Genomic DNA, 17,796 nt, shown 5'->3' with positions numbered 1-17,796 from the left:
TATTGGATGCATGTGACTGTCCCAAATGCCATGTCTTCCCTTTGTTCTGCGTCAAACATGGTTTAATGAGTACATGTTTTTGATTTTTTTTTTTTTGCAATTCAGGCAAAGTGAGAAACCAAAAAATAAGTGCACCTTTAAATAGCAGCTGATTTTGCTAAACTTTCTTGTCAGACGGGAAATCAAGACGATGGTTGATTCTGTTGTTATGAGTGCAAAGACAGTTCCCCGTGATGAATTGTGGGTGTTTCCCCCGCTTCTAGACGCCATTAATAACCATGTGCAGACTGCTAAATGATGCCGCTCTAGTTTGTGTTGACTGAGCACATCTCCCTCTGTGAAGAGATCTATTTGTGTCTCGCTGAAGGGACGAGTCAATTGGAAAGGTTTACATAGTCCCTTTATGTTGTCTCTTCGTTAGCGTCCGTGAATGATGATGTAGAGTGAAAAAAACGCCCCTACATGAGGATGTTATGGAGAACAACAGTTAGAACAAGGCTCATAAGCCCATGGTCATATACTACCTGGGTGAAAAGGGTCAAACATGTAACTAATAGACTTCACCATGAAACTTCCCCAGTTGATAACTTATATTAAGACCATTATGTTCTCAATGACAAGTTTTCTGAAATGCTTTTTTTAAATATGCAAATGAGGCATCAGCTACGGGAAATCTACAGACGCAAATGGGAAAAAGCAGTAAAATAAACAGTATTTTCGATGTTTTCTTTCCTTCGAGTCTGAAAGAAGGCATGTTATGGAAGCAACATAACTGTGCCTAAAAAAAGATGTTTTCGTCCAGGTGGTCTCATCTCAAAGGCCCCCGCTGTTTTTGATGAAAAATAATAGCGCTAATTATTCGCAGCCGACAGCGTGAGGCCAGAGACAGACAGGGGGAGGTGTTGGTCGTGGGTTAATGAGGAGCTTTTAAGTTTGCACTGGAGGGCAGAATGTCGTCTTCCTGAAACCGTATCTGATGACAGAGGAAGGGAATGAAGGGATTGATGTTGGTTTTTATGAGTCGCTAAAGGGTAAAGCCACCTTTAAACACTTTATCAAAGCAAGTACAACACTAAAAGTGATACATTGATGACTCTAACATTTAAATCAGAATTCAGAGTGCTGAAAGTTGTGTGTTGTCTCTGTTTCCTCCTCAGGGTTCATCTACACAGGTGACGTGGTCCACCGGATGCTAACGGCCACGCAGTACATCGCTCCTCTGATGGCAAACTTTGACCCCAGTGTCTCCAGAAACTCTACGGTCATCTACTTTGACAACGGTAACAGCAGTTTAGTGATTCATTTTAGTTCCACCTTAATGCTTGGCAGTTGTGTACTCTGTTTTGTGTGATGCATGAAGCACAAGCTGACAATTTTGGCCCCGACCAACCTTTTTATTCTGGGAAGGACAGAATGAAGTTTTCATAGTCTTCATATACGCTTACACTTAAATACAATTTTACCAACAATAAACTCCTCAAGTCTGCAGTGGCTACACACAACATTATATCTAAAACTAAGATTAAAATATGAAAGACATAAAAAGGTAGCGTGATGTTATAAATATATCGGTTATTAATGAATTAATTTAACAGTGATAACCGCAAGTCTAAATAAATGAGTACCTCAATTTGAAATGGTCAGAAACAAATATTTATTTTTGTTGATTTTTCACATTTTGTCAATTGTTTTTTCAGAACGTGTATTAAATCACCATAGAGCATGCTTCAATATGGCCGACCATTAAATTCCCTCAAATGGTATTTATTCACAAAACAGGAAGTCTTTTATCATTAACTGATTTATAAAAACAACTTCCTTGACCTCGGTAACATCCCCTCAAATTCCACTTACTCACTTTAAACTGAATTGATGCACTTCCTCACTCTCTGCACTTTTCTTTAACCGTCCCTGATGGTTGGAATCCATCATGTCCGACATTAATCCCTCCATCTGCAGCAGAGCGTCTGACCAACGGAGTGACCTTCTGCAGTGGAGCTCATCAGACTTTAACCAAACTGGCAGCCGATCAATTCTCAGCCCTCCTGCTCCTCAACACACTGTCCATCAGTCAATGTCCTGCCAATACGGCACATCAACTGTACGGCCTGTTGTGTTGTGGGCGAGCGAACGCCTCTTTCCCTCAGAGATGTATTTTTTGTTCCGGGCACACAAACAGAGACAGTGTGTTGGTGGTTTTATACAACGTGATTGGTTACGTGAGTATTTCACACTCAAAGTTGGGGTCAGGGAAGAAAACATGTCATGGACACGCCCACTTAGGAAACAGGAAGTGCATTTCAAACCATTGGCAGAGCTTGTAATGTGACATCTTTGTTGACCTCAGTAAATGGTTGTGTTGCCCAAACCAAACTTCCTGTGAAGATGAAAGTTTATTTTTGAAAAGACACGGATGTAACAAGCTGGTATTGACATGCCGTCACTAGAGCGTCGTAGCTTAGTGCCACTGACCAAGCTGCGTAACACAAAGGTGGGAGAATGGTATTTTATACATTAGGAATCATACAAAAAAACAGTGGTGTGAAATACATCTGAAAAAAATGAATACAAGCTAAAATAAATAAATATGTATGGAAAATTAGGCTTCACAGAACAAAGCGCACTAAACAAAGCCACCATGCAGAGGGTGGGCTTGCGTGATAGAGCGAAATGTGATTTGTTTGTTTTGAGTTCATACAGCTCGTTAAGCTTGTAAATTGAATTAGAAACAAGGCCAGTGTGTGCTCCCTGCACGTCTCCTCAGCCTCTCTGTATTTTTAACCAGAAAGCCCCAGATAGCACGCAGCCTCCCCTCCTGAACTCAATGCATTTTAAGCAGCCCTATATTAGGCTTAACTTGTTTCTGTCTGAGTAAGCACGCTTTGCCATGAAGCCACAGCTGCAATTTAGCGCTCTGGTCCTCCCTCTGATATCCAGCGCGTTCCCCTGAACTCTGTCCTCTTTCATGCATTACACAGCAAATCTTCAATACTCTCTCTTTTTCCTCATTTCCCATCCAAACAGTCACAATGATGCCAGAGAGCGTCAACGGGTTGCTACTGCTCTTAACTCCACAGCTGTCTCACCTCCTTGTTTGCCTAATGCCAGAAGCCCTCAATACGCCACACATTTCATTCATAACGGGGTGTTCCTGCCTGTGCTCACCAAACTGTCTGAGCTATCTTTACTTTGGGGGGAAGAGCTCCGGCTATGCAACGGAAAAATTGATTAGTTGTGTTAACAAACCTTTATTGCCCTGGCGTACGGCCAAATGACTATAGCTGGGAGGAGGGAATGGCTTTCACATCAATAGGTTCTCCAAAGTCCACAGTAAATCAAACCGGTGTTAAAAGTAATGTGAGGCCTGATGTCTGGAGGGTAGAGCTGAAGGTCCCGTGAGTCCAGTGCTAATTTAGTACTTTAACCACAATAATGCAACACCTAACGATGGCTCTTTGTGGTCCTGTGTGATTTAGTTATGGCATTTGGCTTTAATGTTACTCTCATACTTATTTATTCCTTGGTTCATTCATTTGTTCTAACTGTATGTTATCCAGTCGGCCTCGAGAGGTCTTTGAGCTGCGGGGCAGTGTTTGAGCATGAAACGCTAAACACTGATCCAGGATCTGTCTGGGCTCCATGTTTAAATGACCTGTTCACCTATTTTACAGAATAACATATTTTAATGTCTGAACATGAAGCGACAATTAGGCTAGTTTTACATTTTAATCAAATCATTGTTCAGAAAATTAAAATAATCATAAAATCTAAAACCCTAAATTATTCAAAACATGTTTGTGTATCAACTAATCAGTTAATAAGCTAATATTGTTTCAGCTCTATATTGTGGTTTAAGCTTAATTTGATTAGGGGGAGGCTGCGGGTCATCCTTTAATCATAAGGTTGACGGTTCAATCCCCAGCTCCTCTTGTTGGTATGTCGAAGTGTCCTTGAGCAAGACATTGTTCTCTGGCGCAACATCCCACTGCTCCTAAAAATGCTTTTGGATGAGTTTATAATGTTTAAAAAAAGTTCAAAACCTGAAAAACTCAACAGCAACATTGCTTTCGCTGCATAATTTGTACACATTGTTATTAGAAATGTTTATACATTTCTTTTGTAGTAAGCATATGGTACAGTGGCTCTAGTATGTAACCAGGTCATTTTTTGTGGAAATGTAAAATAAAATGTTCTTGACATTTAAGTTGGCGGCTGCTCTTAGCCGATGTAGTTAGACACATGTTTCTGTGTTACAAGGAGAAGTAATTTACAGAACTGTAATCTGCTCTTGCACAGCATGAAAAACGTTCACTGTAGTCAAAATGGCTCCATAATCCATCACAGTAACCGTCACGCCTTCATTTTGTTTTCTCAAAAGTTTCAGTTTTATAGCTGTTTCATGCTCCAGTGGACTGTTTTCATATCAGTGTGCCCACACTATTCAGTGTCAATCACCTCACACCCACAGGGAGAAAGGAAGTATCTGCCATGAAGTAATATCCCTCAAAAACACATCGCCTTACACACACAATTGTTAAGGGACGTCTTCTCATTCCAGCGGTCACGCTAGACAGTAGAGATGATATTTAAAAAAGAGTGAAACGTAAATCAGTGTTAGAAATAAAATAGTGAGGCGGTCGCCTGTATTTTCCTTTTAATCTGGGTGATTTCATGTCGTCCTGCATCTGGTAATGAGCTGCATGTGACTGCTCCTCCTTTAGGGACTGCTCTGGTGGTGCAATGGGACCACGTCCACCTGCAGGACAACTACAACCTGGGAAGCTTCACCTTCCAGGCAACACTGCACAACACCGGCAGGATTGTTTTTGCTTACAAAGAGGTCAGTATTCCTTCACTGAGACTACTTATAACGTGTGTGTATTTTGTTGTGTTGTTCTCTCTTTCTGACACCGCTAGCAGGCTGTCTGAGTATTTATTAATGTGCTCCTATGATACGCCTGAATGTTCGTTCAAGTTAACAGAACTTAATAAAAGCCAAATCCAGAATGCTTTTATGAAAACAGGCTTGAACAATGTTCGTTATTAGATCTTCAGACTTTTATTGTCTACAGTAAAATGCATCAAATCCTGACATTTACTATAATACTGGAGTAATCTGAGTAATCTTATTTTATCATGGCTTTTGAGACACATTTACTTAACCTAAACACACCAAAAATAAACACTAGAATATTGAAGGGTCTTAAATCGTCGTAGTTTATAGAGAGAATTAAAGATGATGGTTTTCATTTTACATTTCTTCCAAATGACACAGCTCACTTAAAGTGTTGCGCTTCTTTATTATTCTATCCGACTTTTTAAATTGTCTATTTGTCACTTACTGCAGCGCCATGTCCATGTTTTCACTCATTATACAGAAGAGTGATACCAACATGACGAACTAAATAATATGTTTAATGTCCTCATACCTTTTCCATAATGCAACGTTATTTTAAATCCTGTTAGTTTTTATGTTAGATGTCCCAATAGTATATATATATATAAAGATATTAAAGGAGACACAGAGATAAACAACTCAATTCAACAGAAAGAAAAAGAGGTGTTAATGAAAAATACTATCCCACAGAGACTGCTGTAGGGTGTAAAATTGCAGTCACTAAGTAATGATATATCATAATTGCAGGGTTGCCTTTTCTTTTATGACTAATGCCTCTTTTATAATGAGTTATTTTCACATAATAGAAGAGTTGTTGGAGGTGTTTCATTACGCTGCTATTATTAATCTGAAGAGGGACAACCTGACCGTCACATCTGAAAATCAAGTGAGACGTAGGGTCCTTTTCTCATAGACTTCTATACAATCAGACTTCTTTTTGAAAACAGAGGAGTCTCCCCTTGATGGCCATTAGAACAAAATGCAAGTCAATTCCGTATTGTTGTCTCCTAATAAAGTCTCAGCAGATTCCTATGGTAGATATTGGTTGAATTGTCTGCCGGCCCCAGACAGATCGTCGTGTTCTGGTAATTGATTTTCCCCTTTTTCCCTTTCAGATCCCCATTGAGGTGTCACAGATCAGCTCCGTCAATCACCCGGTGAAGGTGGGCCTGTCGGATGCCTTTGTGGTGGTTCACAAGATCCAACAGATACCCAGTGAGTCTCAAAATATTAAAAAGTCCTTCTTGAAGTTGGAAATACAAGCAATAATGCATTTTGTTTTCTTTACTTGGTCTAAATGTAAAATGTACTTTATGCCCCGCGCTCCTCTTAGGGGCTCGGATCCACCAGCCGGAGTTGATCTAGCAAGTTTTGTAATTGTGCGACAGCAATGACGTAATTAAAGGCCGTGTTGTAGTCAAGACCACTTAATCCGAGACCAGACTGCATCGAGACCGAGACGAGACCAAGACCTTGAGGGGTTGAGACTGAGTCGAGACCAAATGGAAAGCTTGACGAGCACAGCGAAAGTAATTAAGGGGGGCGGGGCTTAGCAAAGAGTAATTTAGCTGACTGAGTGCCCTTTTGAGCCGTGCCTCATAGCTCTGAGTACAGCCTCGTCTGTTTTGCTTTAACCACAACTGTCACCACCTCTTCTCCAACACGGTTCCACCTCTCAGTGGGCAGAGCCGTGGGCCCGGCTCCAGATCTGCCTCTCCCAGACACGTTTTAGTTGCTGCAATTTAGGCCCATTAAATTTAAAGCAAATGCGAGCAAAGGGGAGACACTTCAAACATTTTTTTCCACAGTCGGATTCTCTCTCTCTCTCTCTCTCTCTCTCTGTGTCTCCCCCATGGGCCCTGAATCAAGGTCTGCCACAATAACGAGTTGTCAGATATGATTTATTCAGTAATTTAAACTCTGTTTTGATTGCGTATGTTAAACTTGAATATTTATTTCAAAGTTAATCATTTCTAACTTAAAACCAAGTACATAAGAGAGGATTTCTTCTCGCCCGTCACTTGGCATCTTTATGTTGAGTCAGAGAGGAATCGCTACGGTGGCCGACAGCGGCAACTGCCCTGCAACTCCCATCTGGAGAAACAGCTGCAACTTTATGAAAGAGCTAACGCTAGCAAAATTATTCTGTTACTCTTTTATAGAGGCCTGGAGAACCTCTCTTGTGTTGACATGATATGCAGCATTTTTTGTTGTTATTTTTTTTGCTTTTGTTTTGGGTGTTTTTTTCATTTGCATGGTTTCTTTATTGGTTTGCTTTTATTGTATTTGATTTAGATTTTTGTATGTGATTTGTTTCTGGAAAGGTTTTGGGCCATTTTTCGCCCTTGTCTACCACCGTAGATTACACCTGAATATTTCATGAGAATTATTTTTGTAAGTGTTGTGTAGGAGTAAACAAGTGGAAGCAGTTTTTGACATGGACTTTGTTTCCACTCTCATCTGAAGGCTTTTTACCACTAAATCTCCTTCTAAAGGTTTTAGTTGGCACTGAGTGATTTGTCTATTGAACCGTTGAACCTGTTGGCGCAGTGTTCAGAAACCAAGCTGTCTTTGATGTATCCGACACGGCATGATGAAACCAGTAAGGGCAGCTTTTTGCTTGTGGAGTGATGAAATCTTGAATCGAAGCAGATTGAGACTGAGGATTGTGAGTTTTCTTCCTCAAACTGATTATTTTCTTCTGTTTTGATAATCCAGCTGAAATGCACACTGTTCTTATTCCACTTTTCAAGAAATCAATATTTTACGACGTTGACCTTTGCCAATGTCGGCTTGGGTCGGCTCCAGTGCCACCGCGACCCTGAATGGGATAAAGCGGTCAAAGATAACGGATGGATGACCTTGTTTGGCCAACGTAACGCTATCTTGTGTCACGTTGGCTGGGGTTGCTGTAGTGTTAGGTTCCCAGCTAATGTTGGAGCTAACAAATACACTGTTTAATCCGTTCCTTACATTTTTGTTATTGTAGTTTAAGCTCAATCACAGAAACCACCCTTCAAACTCTTTAAATGCAGATTATCTGTCTGACTGCAGTCCCGTGTACACTGCTTCAACATGTGCAGAAATCTTCATCTGTTCAAGGGTCTTTAAAGAATAGTCGATTGCTAAGCTAGCCCCCAGTCACTGCAAACAAAACCAAACAGCTGAAACAAACAAGGCTTTGTTGTCTTGCTGCTCAGGTTCATGTCCGCGTCTGAAGCAAAAGGGCAGTATTTGCATGTTGCACCTGTCAGTCCAAAGGAAGTGAAGTGACACACAAGCTGAAAGAGTGTGTGGAGACAGCAATGGATGCAACATCTAAGATCAAAGGTTCTTACACCTTACATTGATGCAACTGATAGCGAGAGTCACTTTAATGAGGGGTAAAAGAAGAAGACGAACAGCAGTTTTCATGGGGATGTAGGATGCCATGGTAGCTCATGTGTCCGTAGGTATTCACGCCCTCTTTGTAGGAGGGTTACAGTTAATGTGTGACCTCAAGCCTCTGCATATACAAAATGTAGGTTAGAAAAGATGCAGCTGAACTATTTGGACATATTTTTCCTTGTGTTTTAAGACAGTCAAGCCATTAATAGATGGTGGTCTCTTAAGATTCCGTGTCCTGAGATAATTAAGCCTTAATCTTACCAGAGATACAAAAAAAAAAACAAGGAGGAGAGCCACGACTGCTGCAGGCTGTACCATGAAGAAGTGTTTCAACTCAGTGTCTGCAGACAATTACTGCATGGCAACCATGGCAACTAGGGAGACATTTTTTTAACTCAGCTTCGCCCCGGATTAGAAGCTCAAATAAAACATTTTACACTGCTTCCAGGCAAAGCAAGCCAAGAAAGAGATGAGAGAGAGGATTTGTGGGTGTCCTGGGGCCACGGTGTGTAATTAACAGGTCAGGTACAAGCACATGTGAAAATCCATGGCGCAATGCTACATTATGCATTATTATCAGTCACAGTGAGTTATTCTTAAAATGAAGCCAATACGGCCTCTGTCAATTTCATATCTTCCTGCCTGTATCTGGATTAATAATCTTGATAACCAGCAGGAAGGTGCAAAGACTGGAGCTATTATTCATATACGGTTGTCATTCCATGTTTTTATTCTTCAGGTTTTTCACAGCAGATTTTTTTCCCGTCCTGTACAGTCTGCCCGCACATCAGCAGCCTCAGGCTGGGGAACTGACCTTCCTCTGGCCCCCCACCATGTCATTAGGCACCTGATAATCCCTTTGCTGGAGGCTTGAGGAAGTCAGGCACCAGGGAGAGGAGGGGAAAGGAAGGGCGGTCTTATTCTCAGGTTAAGACGGAGCTGGCTCACATTTGCTGCTTTGATCAGTTGTCTTGTGTGTAATCAAACAAAGCAGCTCTGCAGGGAAACAACATCCTGTCACACGAGAAGAACAATACTGTTGCCAGAGCAACTGACAGTTCATTAAGCTGCAAATAAAACTAACCTTCAATCTGTCTGCTTTTTTAAATTGTAATTTATTACATTGTGATTGAAAAGATTATTGATAACAGCAAGAAAATTAGCTGAGATTTAGAGGAGGTGGATGTTGCTCTATGTTTGTGTGGAGCAACAGCCACGAGACGGTTAGCTTAGCTTAACCTAGCATAAAACCAGCACACAAATCTCCTGTAAAACTACAGCCTTTTGATTTTACTTATATTATTGGTTCGGATTAAACAAACAAGATGTAAAGTTAGTGAGCTTTAGAGATGATATTTTTAACCTTTAGATAGAGCTGTTGTCCCCTTTTTACAGTTGTATGCTAAGCTAACCGTGTCCTGGCTAGAGCTTCATATTTACTGGACATATCTGAAAGTGGTGTCGATCTTCTCATTTTAGTAAGATGTAGATTATTCCCTAAATGTCGTCTTGTAAACTCTTTCAGTAGCCTACATTACAATACTCAATCAAGAATGTGTTACACATCCACAGTCCCCTTGAATTTGAATTGTGTAGCTCATTGGTCAAGCAAATATAACTACTAAAGAAATGTTTTGAGTAATGCCCCGATGCTCATTGCAATGCATCTCAGTGATTCGTTCTACAGATTTACAATTGTATTCCTGGGATGGCTGCGTAGAAAGTACTTTTAACAATCCAATTAGGATTTAGATTAACTACTGCACCAAGGAGTTATTATAAGATCTGTTTAGATGCCACGCACAATTGACTGTAACAAAGGGTGTATTTAACCCCCCGTTTTTCCATTTCCAGTGATGGGAGTGAAGATGCATGGCTCGTAAAAGCAAGCAGCCAATTTTAAGATGGCCTGTATGAGTTATAAAGGCCGGAATGCAATGAGAGTCAATGATGTATCTGATCAATTGCTCCATCTTTCCCCGGCTGATGACTTGCCGGTACAGATGACCGAGAAGGCAGCCTTTCAACAGTGTCTGATTGATATCAGCTCCCTGGGGAAATTGCTATTGTCCATTGCCAGATTATGGGCTGATGTTTGGGCAGAACAATGAGAGTTGAGAAATAAAGTGCTGTGGTAGCGTCCCATATGACCTGATGCTGCCGCCCGCTGTCTTTCCTCTTACTTCAGGGGCCACTTGTCCCAGTTTTTTATCTCTGGGTGAGAGATTTGTGATGATTTGTTTGCGCTCTCACTCAATCTCCTCTTTCTCCATAATATAGACGTTAGGCGGAGGACAATCTACGAGTACCACCGCGTGGAGCTGACGAAGACGAAGATCACCAATTCTACAGCCGTTGAAATGATGCCTCTAGCCAGTAAGAGGAAGTTATTGTAACAGTCAGTGTATGCTTCTTTACAAGTGCTATTAAATGGAGTCCCTATCATTATGTGCCAAGGACCTTTTCCTTGGCTGTTGGTCAATTAGGTTATTGATTGGGTAAATTGTTTGACCTGTTTTAATCTTTCTCCTCTCCAGCCTGTCTCGAGTTCACCAGCTGTAGCTCCTGCATCTCCTCACATATCAACTTCAACTGCAGCTGGTGCCATCGGCTCAACAGGTGGGATCTTTTGATTTTTATGTTTACTCTCAAAGGATTCACCTGAAATCCTTTTACTCTTCTCACTCGATTATAAAAGAGTATTGGCATTATCCTGCAGATCTTTTATTTTATTTTATTAGGTCTATGAAATATCAAAAAGTAGAAGAAAAAAATGCCACAATTTATAAACATGACATCATCAAAATACCTGTTTTCTGACAAACTGTCCCAAAACTAAAGAAACTGAGAAAAGAAGCAAAAGAGATAAAACGCACAATAAACTACAATAACTTTTTTTAAAATTCATTAACATGAACTCTTTTGGCTATGATGATTTGGCTAAATTTTTTTTGTTTTTTTACATTTGGATCATTGATGTTCCCAAAAAACGTGAACATAGGTTTTAAAAAACAAACACTTAACACTGAGCTAGCACGGCCTGCAGCAATAGTCGGATTTAGTAAATAATTCAGCGATATCGAGGTTAGAAGCTTGTGTCTAAAATCAGCTGAACCAAGCTGAAATAAGTGAGTGCTATAGCAGCTTATGTTGCACAATATTTAACAAACACACAAAGTGCACGACTACGAGCTGCCATCAGGATGTGCTCCAAAACCGAAATGTTCAGGATCGACAATTTGACATGAGAATAACTTAAAGTTTTTAACTTAAAACACCAGCAATCTGGAATAGACACAGTCTGCTCATTGCTTGTTTATCCATTATGATGATGAAATATGTGCAAACTATTCATTTCCAGAAAGCTGTCTACAGTGTTTCTGTTACTATGGAAATCTTTTTCAGTGAATGGGGATGTGTTTTTATTCATTCAATAGCTCATTTTAACATTCATTCATCTCACAACTGTTCTGTCAAACTCTGCTCCACTTTTTTATCTCATCCTTCCCGTCTCCCTGCACTTCAAACCAAAGTAAATATTTGAGCTGCTAAAGAATTGTTAGCGTTCCTCCCCAGAATTTCCTGACAGATGAAATGTGAGCTGCAGATTTTTTTTGTTTTGTCGGATGGAAAAAGTTTGAGGAGGAATAGATTATGGAGAGATAGTAGAGTTTTTGTTTTCATACATACACCGACAGAAAGTTAAGAAAGTTTCAACTTACAAATCAATAGATGTTCAGCCTGAATTTGAATTTTTGGGAGGTTGTTGTCGGACTCGGGGCAGCCACCACCTCTTATCCTTTGTCTGCATTTTGTATGCCTCACCCATCAAATATTAATCTGCCACTCTTTCATTTTTGACTCATAATTTATTCTGAGTCAGACGGTCGACTGGACAAATGCGCATCACTTCTGTCCATTTGGATTTCACATTGAATCTGTCTTCCCCTCCGCTCTTCATTTTCATTCTTCATGCCGTTGACGGAGACAAATTAATCTACAGTGCGCCATGAAGAAGTGTCTTTCCCTGTTTACGCCTGTAGCAGTGATCTCATTAAGCCGCATTTTAATTAGCGTTGTAACCGTGTTGCTATCCGACTGTTCATCCCTCCTCTGCCCTTTTGTATCCCTCACCCGCTTCCTTCGGAAGAAGCAAACGTGCTTTAAACACGCGCTAATTATACAGTGGCGGCCTCGTTGGCTCCGGGGTTAATGAAAGATGCTGACGTTTCAAGAGAATAACCCTGATGAACTTCTCGCTCAATGCAGTGCTGAGCAGGTGAGAGCACAGCGCTTCGCTCATGCCAACTTCTGAACTACATCAGAGTTTGTTGTGGCTGACGTGTGCAGCCTGGTGCTGAAGTGGGCTAATAAAGCATGACAGATGTCCCAGTGGATCCACAGTGTCACCAAACACTGATGAGTTTTGAGGAGCTGAAGGGATTTGTTTAGATAAAGAAAACAGCTGGCGAGCATCACAAAATGCAGCTTTTGAGTGTTTTATGGGACAAATATGGAGTTTTAATATGTCTTATTCTCCCAGGAAATTATTAGAGCATACTTTTGCGTTGAGAAATGGCGTAATCACAAGCTCATCGTTCTTTTATGAGCTGTGCTTGCACAGCTGAACATTCAGGGATGGATTCAGTTTGTGAAAATAATTAGTAAATCGAATAATGCACGAATGTAAAAATACTATGTTGCTTGTTAAAGTCCTGCATTCAAAGTAGTAGAATACGGTAAAATGGACTCAAAGTAAGTGAAAGTAATCAATATGCACTTATTAGTGTCATATATATATTCTAAGAGGATCTGATGATGCAGCATTTTTTGTGTATTTGTACCTACTGTATAAAAAACTAGCTTTCAGTGCAGTAAGAATATTTCAAACTGTTTAAGTTATTTAAAGGTTGCAGCACGAGAATTATGAAAATGTTTACGTTAGTAAACGTTGAAGTTGGTTTGCATTGAAACAGGTTGAAATTAATACTCACAACACTTCGTTTTCCTATCCATATGATGGCGGACTCCACCACTGACAATGAAAACAACAGGCAATTACAGAATGTAGATACATTGAATGGATTTTGCATGTGATTGTTGGAGACCTGAAGAGAAGTCTCCCTGGTGAGTTCATTTATATTCAAATGAAGCACCTCACTCCATTTCTAATTAAAAGCACCGTGGCTCACTGCGCTAGACGGCATCTAGCGGAGCAGGACGACATTGAGAAGAAACAAAACACAAGCTCCCCAGAGGGACAGGTTAGACCTGCTCGGTAATATTGTGTCTCATTTTGCTTCCCTGTCCTGCCTCTGGGGGGGCATTTGGGGAAAAGTGTGGGATTAAGCGAGGAATCTGTCTCGCCTGATTGAACAGACGAGGCAGAATTTAGGAATTAAATGATTAGAGAGGTAGAAAGATGAAAATGGACTTCACATAAAGCCATTACCATAACAATATGTTCACTGGAGAAATGGAGCCTGCTGGGAACGTCTAAGACTCTACTGGACTCACATTATCCTCGCAGCACAAATAACCATCGCTGGCTTGAAAACCACTGTGTTTCTGCATTGTGAGCCGGTCAAAGGTTGTTTTCATTCGTGTGCGTTTTCCCATACGTGGTCCCACCTGCAGTGACAAATAATTTGCAGAAAGCTTTTCAACTTCGGTTTACTTGACAGAGCCCAGTGTGAGTGGGTTTAGTGCTTTGCATACTAACTTTCCCTTTCAGACAGGATACAGTCTGTGGGCCGACACAGGAGGATGGCGAGTTCATCCGTGGGCGATTTATCATTTTGATCCGTTTACAGCATGGAGGATTAGTCGCCGCCGCCTCGATTACTGTCATACTTTAGAGATTATTAGTCAGCAGCACCCTTACCACAAGGCCCCATGACCCATTGAACTCCCCCCCCCCCAACAGATCCCACATCTTCATACTGTAAAAACAATGATCTGCTACCTCTTTGAATCTGGATCCCAGGAGGAGGAAGATATTTATTTGTGTTAGGTTAGAAAACCTGAAGTGTTTCTATATAAAATGATTACTTATGTTTGTGACTCCTGTAAGCGTGAAATTACACACATTTTCACAAAGCAAAATCAGTTTATTGTCATGAGGATAGCTACTGGAGACAGATAGAGAGCCTTTAACCCATCGAGACGGAGCACAATTAAGTTCCGCCCACACTGGAGTGGGAACCATTTGTATTGTGTGAAGGTGTCTCTCAGTTCTGTCTGCTACCTTAAAACAGCTTAAAGCCTAAAAGCTGCCGTGTGGTGAGATGCACCTGCATTTGACTGACAGCTGTTTTCTCTTTCCATCAGATGTTCCAGTGGCTTCGACCGCCATCGGCAGGACTGGGTGGACAACAGCTGCCCAGATGAGGTGAGCGGTGAAGCTAAAAACATAATAATTTGACTTGAATGATAGTGCTTTAGATGTTTCATTGTGTTGCTTTACTAATAGTGAAATATGTGTGTGTGTGTCTGTGTGTGTGTGTTTGTGTGTGTGTGTGTGTGTGTGCATGTATCCGTGTTTTGAGAGCTGCCTGCCTGCCACACGCATCGTTTTATTTATTTTTTTCACACAGCCATGACGACATTTTCTATCCTTTTCAGACCAAGGACAAGATGTGTGACATCACGGACACCACGCATCTCTACCCACTCGCCACCACGACAGTCGCCAAAACCACGTCCAGGAGCAAAGAGCCCACTGCAGGCGGGGACACACCCTCCACCTCCCACCTTCCCACCAGCGTCCCCACCGAAGGTGAAGTAGGAAAGAGCTGGAACGAGGCCACGGCTCATATCGTGTAGGAGCCCAGGGCTTTCATTCATGTAGTGATGGATGCTCTCTCTGCTCTGGCAAGATGTTAAATGAAGTGCATTTGCTGGAGCTGCTCTTTATTAGTATTGATGTGTTTCCTCTTTGATAACATGAGCAGGACACTTTTTTTTCCCTTTGGAGAAGGCATAAATATGCGCCGCAGCTCTCCACTTAAGCTATAAAAAGAAAAATATTCCAGATGGCAGGCAGTGGCACAGGGTGCAGCCGCTGTGTGTTTGTACCAACTTTTAAACAATGCAGATCGAATTAGGAAAAAACCCTCACCAGTCCGTAGATGCACCCCCACAAACCTGTGACCGTGTGGTTCTGGCTCGCCATCAATCTTTATGTTCAGAAACCTTTTTATTCAGATGATGGATCTGTCGACGTGTCAAAACTATTTCCATCCTGTTATTGTTCACTTTTCAGGTTCATTAAGGCATTCGCTTTCGGTATTCGAAAGGCAAACAAAGGGCTATTTTCATTTCTGAAGGCTGAATGTTTAATAGAAAATTAGATTGAGCGCTGGCTTTAGTCAAAGTAAGTGACTTTACAATCATTTAGAAGTTTAGTGAAATTGGCTCAAACCGATCCAGGTATGGAGGAAAGCTGATCCTTGTCATTACCTGTGCTCTCTTTCTCTCTTTATCTCTCTCTCTCTCTCTTTCTCTCTCTCTCTCTCTCTCTCTCTCTCTCTCTCTCTACTCATTTTACATTTGATGCTTTTTTTACTGTGTTTTTTTAGTGAAAAGAGAGAGATTTTAAATGATTTTGATTTTATTTTTTTAAAGGATAAACTAAGTATTGACAGACAGATTGACATGTATCCCTGTAGCACTGAAATAAATATGGCTGAAGTTACAGATCAGTAGAATAAACTCTATAAAAGTCTATAAAAGACTTGATCTTACAAAGTATCTACAGTGTAATAACAACACTTAGTAACCATAGGACGTAAACACAGCACAATAATTTACGTAGTAAACATACACACAAGTAAAAGTTAAAAGAGTATAAATCCAATACAGTAATTTTAGAGTAACGTAGTTATATTAACATGTATAATGGATAACTTGGTTTATTTGTCTATCAGTTAAATTCTACTGAATCATAAAAGAGATTGGTCCGATAAGGACATTTGGTGAGCAGATAAAAGATATCTGATGGCAATCAGACAAAATGGCAGATATAACAATTTCATGTGGAGTCAATCCCATATACACCGCCCTGCTGCCATAAATACTCACTAGATTTGTGTATTAATCCGCCTCTGCAAACAGTACCCAACAAATGCTCTTTTGATTGCAGTTTTAATAACATTTGGTAAAAACTACAATGCCCAGCAGTTTTAAATATTCTTTAAATATGGAAATATATATAGTTGATGTTTTTCATGTTTTACGTCTTTCGTAAGCTTCGGGTGGGAGCGTACTGACTTGTTGACTTGAGCAATGAATGAGTAGGATTTGTCTGTTGCACTTTGTAAACACAACATTTAAAGTCGGCCACTCAACGACACCAGCCAGCGGGTTTAGTGATCTTCGGTCTAGATAGCTAATGGGCAAAGTATTTGTCTCCAGGCGGGAGAATGTAGCACAGCGTCAGACTCAGACGACACTGATTGCGGTGTCAGCCAGGGAGCAAGACCCCCGGAGGTCTGAGGAGTGACAGCTGGAGACTGACGGCAGAGAAACGCCCACAAACCCCGAGCACACACAAATTACAAGAAAAGAGACAAGAGGCTCTGCAGGTACAGACACCGCCACACATCGTCAAGGGGTCGTATGTAATGATGGAGAGGGATTCATTTTGCATTAGTCTGTATATTGTTTTCATTTAGGAAAAATGAGCATTTATCTTTATTGCCACTATACCAAGAGCTTGCAGTACGGGACAACATTCAACATAGGATATTCTTTATAAAACAAACAGAAAAAAGTAAATACAAAACAAGCTATATTGAATAAGAGCATACTGTATGCATCATACGTATCATAAACATATGCGTTAGCACTTTAAGTTACAGAAAGTCAAATACTTTACTGCCAAATCGCAACAAAAACGCCTGTTTTATGCCTAAAAGTGCCAACTGGTGGCCTACAGATGAAACAATAAAAGATATTCCTCAATTGTGTTAAAGTAGCCTGCTTTGCATGTTTGCACATACACTATTTATGTCGAGCAGATATTAGTCTTTACATTGTTATCTCCTTAATAAAAGTCAAAACATGTTAGAAACATGACATTTACAGTAGATACGTATTAAAAGTTTAAAGAAAAATGTCGTCTCACCCTGACAGTATTTATCCAATGAAAGTTAGAGGGTGTGATGCTCCTTTGATATTGCAGTGTGAAGCACTGGGCTCATGATTCACTGCTCACTGCGGGAGGCGAACCCAAACCACACTGCAGCATAATCTCAGTTATCGAAATGCAAATCCTCTTTGAAAGGGGCCGCCTGGATTCTTCTGCTGATGACAGGAAAGCGGCCACGGTGTCTTTTAAAGTTGGTTTACTTACATTTCTTCTTTCTTTCTTTTTTTTTTTACTTGTCTCTAGAGAAGCGACAGTTACGAACCGGCTGGATTTATTGTGCCAATTTTCAGCTCATTTCCCTTTTTTTTTTACGACTTTTAAGCAATTTATTTAAGTAAACAGGCAGTTAAACTTAATGAGC

General features: G+C 40.6%; 1 protein-coding gene across 1 annotated transcript in view; it reads left to right on the top strand.

The window, feature by feature from the left end:
- plxdc2 (plexin domain containing 2) overlaps window positions 1-17,796 on the top strand; it is an 81,538-nt gene that overhangs the window by 50,872 nt on the left and 12,870 nt on the right. The window contains exons 5-11 of the mRNA XM_034559649.1: window positions 1,158-1,280; window positions 4,722-4,840; window positions 6,013-6,112; window positions 10,565-10,660; window positions 10,822-10,903; window positions 14,615-14,675; window positions 14,909-15,062. Of these exons, the coding sequence (XP_034415540.1) occupies window positions 1,158-1,280; window positions 4,722-4,840; window positions 6,013-6,112; window positions 10,565-10,660; window positions 10,822-10,903; window positions 14,615-14,675; window positions 14,909-15,062 (735 nt within the window). The remainder of the gene's footprint in view (window positions 1-1,157; window positions 1,281-4,721; window positions 4,841-6,012; window positions 6,113-10,564; window positions 10,661-10,821; window positions 10,904-14,614; window positions 14,676-14,908; window positions 15,063-17,796) is intronic.

Source organism: Cyclopterus lumpus, chromosome 20, assembly GCF_009769545.1.
Source record: "Cyclopterus lumpus isolate fCycLum1 chromosome 20, fCycLum1.pri, whole genome shotgun sequence".
In the NCBI taxonomy this organism is placed as follows: Eukaryota; Metazoa; Chordata; class Actinopteri; order Perciformes; family Cyclopteridae; genus Cyclopterus; species Cyclopterus lumpus.
Note: the sequence above shows the minus strand (reverse complement) of the source record. Positions and strands in the feature narration are given on the sequence as shown.